Source organism: Stegastes partitus, unplaced genomic scaffold, assembly GCF_000690725.1.
Source record: "Stegastes partitus isolate 25-593 unplaced genomic scaffold, Stegastes_partitus-1.0.2 Scaffold681, whole genome shotgun sequence".
Classification (NCBI taxonomy): Eukaryota; Metazoa; Chordata; class Actinopteri; family Pomacentridae; genus Stegastes; species Stegastes partitus.
This window is the reverse complement of record NW_007578412.1, coordinates 746-6,516: the sequence shown is the minus strand read 5'-3', so window position 1 is coordinate 6,516 and position 5,771 is coordinate 746. Positions and strand designations below refer to the sequence as shown.

Below are 5,771 nucleotides of genomic sequence, written 5' to 3'. Positions count from 1 at the left end.
GATGGAATCATGACTGTCTGTACTCGATGTCATGGATGAATTTGTTGTCCCTAACTTTTTACAACTTGTCCCTGTAATTCCACATTCATACACCAAGTGTTGTCCACAGCCTTCTACCTCCTGCACACACACACACACAGTGAAACCATAGCAAGTGAGTGAACTTCTCTACCTTAAAACTATTACTACTCACCTAAAATGAAGCTACACTGCAATTTTTTAATACTCAAGCCAAATTAGATTTTGGTATTTTGCGGATTTTGAACATTTAATGTATATTACGTCTTTTTCATTTGTCTTGTCAACCCTAAAAAAAGCACCTAATTAAAGCGTTTTATTGAGCCAGCATGCACAATGGAGTGTTTTCACAGCAGCAGAATAAAAAAAAAAAAAAAAAGCACAGGTGTGATTCCTGCCATTAACACCAGCTGCATCCCCTTCAGGTGAGCTGGATGCCGGGTCACGCTGGCTCGCTGTCAGGACTCACTCGATGGAACGGAGCCATCGCTGACTAAATGAGCTTCACCTGCGTTTTTCCTGCTAAAACTGTCCGCTGTGACTACGGCCTGTAGCCACAACCCGGGTACAAAATAAGCCTAAATGCAATGCAAGCATGAATAATTCAGCAAAATGTAGATAGTCCAGGGAACAGTGGGCCATTTTACACTGAGGGTTAGTTGGGAAGTGGAAAGTAAACAAGTACATTTACTCAGTACAGGTTTTGTATTGAATATCTCCATTTAATGCTGCTTTTTACTTCCGTTTTACGACATGTCAGAGGAAGATTTGGCAGTTTCTGCTCCACTAGTAGACTCCAATACTTATTTAGCAACTTTAGAAACTAGCAGTGTGTCGTCAGTCTCAGATTTTAGATTCCTGAGTTGGTAACAGCTCCAGCAAATACTTTTTTTTCCCCCCTTTAACCTTCTCACATGGTTTTATTGCAATAAATGCTTAAATAGTCCAATATCTCAGCAAATCAATTGGTTTAGCTTAACATAGAGACTGAAAACAGAGGGAAGCAGCTGGTCTGGGTCAATCCCAAATCAGCAAAACCTGTTTGCGAACACCTCTTGGGAGTAGTTTTTAGTTTTTTGTTGGGGTTAGTAAAGATATAGGGTTTTAATTAGAGAGTTTCAGAGGTGCTACATGGATTTTGTTGGTGGTTAACTTAGCTTCAAATTGTTGGCTTCCTGGAGTCTTGCTATCATTACTGAAAAATGGCTCTGAGACACAATTCCCTTATGAACTAAAATAATAATTATGAAGTCGTTGCCAGAGGCTGGTTTAGCTTAGCATGAAGACTGGAAACAGTGGGAAACAGCTAGCCTGGCTTTGTACGCTGCTGGTGTTTCAAGTATTTGTACAAGTTAATAAAAATAAAGGGGCTTCATTCGTAAACCTGAGCTGTACGAAAGAGATTTTGTCAGCTGTGTTGTCTAAGCTAAATCGGTTGGAGCTAGCTTGATATGTATGTTTTGTAGTTTACTGTTAGACCAATTAACTAATTTTGGGAAATGTGTTTATTTGCTTATTGGAAGTGTTGTGAATAGAACCTATGCTGCTCTCATGTCTGTGTTGCAAATATAAAGCAACAGCGCTAAGAGATTAATAGCTTAGCTTAGCATTATTTCGTGGCCAGGTGAAGTGACTTCCCTGATTCTTGTCATCACCATAAAGACGTCTCACATTTCTTGTACTGATAAATGTTCAGACACTCACTTCCCTCATGAACAATACTAACAATTAACTAACTTTTGGCAAGCTCATGACATGTTTGCTCCTCTGGCCTCTCCTTGACCCTCACCCCAACTCTTCAAGGCAGATGGCCGCCGTCCCGGAGCCTGGTTAGCGATAAAGAAAGTTTATTTCTAACAACTGTACCTATAGCGTCTTTTAGGTTTCTGTTTACAATTTTTTAAGATCTTTACCTTACTGTTTGACAAATAAATGAAATATCCTGTGAATTGGCACTATCTAAATACAGATGAACAGAATTCTGAATTGGGGTTTTATTTTTATCTTGTACAGCTCCTACGCATGTGGCCCCAGAAGACCCTTCCAGGACTTAATCAGTCAGCCCCCCTCACCCCTCAGATGCCTGGCTGTGGGGCTGAAACACTGCCCTCCTCCTGGCTCTAAACGCAGTAATATGTTTGTTGTGACAACGGGCTGATAAAGGCTGCTGTCCGCGGGGAGTCGTCCTCTTTCCAACAGGACCAAACTGCCAGAGTTAGTGTGTGTCTGGCTGGACCAAGCAGCCATTTTTTCTACCGCCACAGGAAGCGTCATTACTCCTGTACTGGATTGGATATATAACTAATGAGAGACTGCAGGTATATGATTACAAAGTTCCTCATTAAGCCTGTGATATCATCTTCAAACACACACCGTCCTGGTTCACGAGTGGGAAACATGAGGTGGCAAATTCCACTTGGACTGAATCCTGCGCTTTGTTTATCTCTGTGTTCCTGACGAGGTCTAGTCTCCCAGCAGAGATAGTCAGGCCCTGGACCTGGACACGACCCAGCGGTCCTTTTAAAGCAGCGCGTACAGTGGGTGAGTTGTGGCTAAATCCCCTTCACTAAGAGCGTGAGTCTTTGTGAAATGGCAGACACAGCGGCCGAGGCTCGCTCACAGAAAAGAGGGCACGAGGCTTCAGAGAGCTAAGCCATTATATGATCCATTCTACACTGGCCTCGGTTTTGCTTTGATCCTTCACGGCCACGGGTGGACGGTGCCAACGTTTTGTGCCATGAAGTGAAGCTGTTTTTGCATCTGTGTTTTTGCATCTGTGACCTTGCTGTAAAAGTTGAATTGTGTTGTTTTGCACCTCGTGGATCGCAGCCCAAAGCCTCCGCCCTCCTGCGTCCTGGAACTCACTTTATTGTCTCAAGATGTTATGTAACGCCGCAGCAATGCATCTGCCTTGTACTTGACCCAGCAAAAAGGTTTCCTGGCTTTTATCTGGGGTCTGTTGTTCATCACTGTCGCGGTTTGTGTTTTACATTAGACAGAGATGCACTTATAGTAAGTACAACAGATGTCTTCCTTGTGCTGTAAACCTGCCACTACACCTGTCCTGTATGCAGCCACATTTGTACGTCTAGTTACTGTTAAATGGAACAGGCCTATCAAACAGTGGCCTCTGATGGGGAAATTGAAACCTCAGGGTTTTATTCTAAAAACACTGACCTTTAAATCAGCATGCAGGAGGTAAGAGCAGAACAAACAGTGCATCAGTGACGGAGGACTGAGAGCTCACCAGAGATTTCCACCACACCGTCCTTGGTCTTCACCACCAGCTCCTCGGGAGAGAAGTGGTTGACATCCAGGCACACCTTCCAGTTGTCTTGAGTCTGCTTGATCTCTGACATGCCGCTGCTCACCTGGCGGGACAGGGCCCGAGCCTGATGGGCCATCACGGGGTTGGGGTACACCATGGGAGCGGGGTGCATCATGGGTGCCATTTCCGGGGCCAGGATGGAGGGCCTCAGGTACCCCGGCCAGTGGGTGCTGGGGAATGTGCCGAAGTCCTCGGGCAGAGCCGGCATACCGAAGGCCTGGTCGAAGATGCGGCTGCTCTGCTGCCAGTCACGGAATGGGTCCCAGCTGGGGGTGCGGAGCAGAGTGAAAGGAATACGTCTCTCAGTCATGACGGCTGTGTTCAGGCGGCGGAGGAGTGCTGCTGCTGCTGTGTGCGGATGAAGAGCTCTTTGGCCTCTCTGGTAAAGTTTTCCCAATGTGCTGTGTGCCGCTCAGCTGAGAGCTTTTATACACACTGAACCCACCCCTGTCAACAGAGCCCTCCCCTCTGACTCAAGCCCCCGGCCCCGTCACACCCCCGAAATGTTTCAGGAAAGCACGAGAATATCTATTTGTGGCAGACGTAGCACTCGAATGGAATCCAACAGGAAGGCCCTCCCCAGCAGCAGCTGCCCACTGTTAAACCCTCCTCCCCCCATGCTGTGTGTAATCCCCCTCCTCTCCTGTCTGGGCGTCCCGAAGTGAGAGCCAGAAGAATCTGGGAGGCTGCTGTCAGCCCGGCCTGCTGAGCACAACTAAGACTAACATGCTATTTCTAACATGGATCTATATAGACGATGATGTGATGCGCTTTACAGAACCAGCATAGCTGTGGGCTTATTAAAAACACAGTGAAATGTGACTTTGTGGCCTGAATGTAAATGAGCTTTACATTCACGCACAAAAACATTGTTTAAATTAAAATGAAGCTGGAGAGATAAATCTTAAATGTTCACAAGTATTTGCAGTCGGCAGTTATCAGATTGGTGTCGGTGCTATTAACGTCACAAATGGAGCTTTAATAAGCCACGGTTGCTCAAAGAACACCATTACTGCCACCGTGACCGGCTTCATCGTATGTCACACGTGTTCCTGCTGATTTCACAGCAGCACTCTCATGAGATGTTCGGCTAAAAAGGCTTCTGCGTTGCACCCTGTCACCCTGCGCCTATAGGATCTGATAGAAAGTGAGGGAGTGGGTTCACAGCCTCCTACAGACCCGGCAAAGCTGCCACACAGCTGAGTTTTCTTCAGTCATAAGAAGTTGTGGAATTCCTTCCCAAGAAAAAATAAAAAAGATTTAATAAAAATATCACTGATCTCTTTCTTTTTTGCTGTCATTTCTTTCAGTTTCCGGTTGAGGACTGTGGGTGGACCGTGGATGCCCATGCAACCTGCAGGTGAGGACGAGGATGAGCTAAGGCCTTTGTTTTTGGATCCAACAAGAACACCTCTTACTGGTAGAAATTTTGAAATATCACATGAAAAAGAGCATGCAGTCGTCCTCTAATGTATTCATACCCTCCCTTTAAAGAAGGAAAAAAAAAACAGCTGTCACTGAAATAAGCTGAAATTGACAAAAGTAATAATGAAAAAAAATGTAATGATCATCATGACAGAAATATATATATATATATATATATAAAAGCAAACAAGCCTGATGGGACCCATAAACTAATATTTAGTTGAACAACCCTTTGAGCCAATCACTGCCATCAGGGGTTTTCTGTAACTCTCAGTCAGACTTCTGCACCTGTTGACAGGTGTTCTGGTTTCACTGCTCATCAGCAAAGTGCTCTAATTTGTCCAGGACAGTTTTTTAAAATTTTTTTTTTATTCTTTACAAATACAATTCAAAGCAATGTCTTATTTCACTAAATTATAATTCAACAAATTTTTTATTTATTATTACCTTTTTCAGTTTCTAGTTATTTAAGTGAATATTGTGAGTTTTGGCTTTTCTTTAATGGATACATTTGAGGATGACTGTATGCACCTTATGCTGTGTTCCGTTTAGATGAGTTCGTTTTTAGAGGTCCTGGTACTGAGCATGTAGTACCAGGTTACCAGGACACCTGAAGGACCTGAGCTGTTATTACTAGAATGTGTTTTCATCGGTACTTTCACTGCGATGACAAGTATTGGGCTTCACCGTTCAAACACGAAAACTATTCTCATGAAACAGGCCACGCTGTCCGTCTTAATTTAAGTCTTATATCTATTTTTATGGTTTATTTTAGAGTTTATTTTACTTCTTTTTGGAATAAATCCAATCCCATGGAGTTACACACTAGTATCTGATATCTGTTTCTAAATTACGCCACGTCCTCCTCTAAGTCCTTTGACCAGAGGTTGCAGTACTTCTGGGCAGCAGGAGAAGGTTCTAGCCCGTTTTGTGCCGTTTTCAGTCATGCATGCCAGGTTCTGGAAGGTTCTCATTAGTGCCATCTGTAGGAAGATACTAG

The 5,771-nt window shown here is 44.0% G+C and overlaps 1 protein-coding gene across 1 annotated transcript in view; it reads right to left on the bottom strand.

Annotated features, from left to right (window-relative positions):
* Positions 1–3,824, bottom strand: part of hspb1 (heat shock protein, alpha-crystallin-related, 1) — a gene marked incomplete at its 5' end in the record, with an annotated part of 6,024 nt that extends 2,200 nt beyond the window's left edge. The window contains 3 exon segments of the mRNA XM_008290544.1: positions 3,266–3,681; positions 3,683–3,797; positions 3,800–3,824. Of these exon segments, the coding sequence (XP_008288766.1) occupies positions 3,266–3,681; positions 3,683–3,797; positions 3,800–3,824 (556 nt within the window).
* Positions 3,825–5,771: the final 1,947 nt, after the last annotated feature.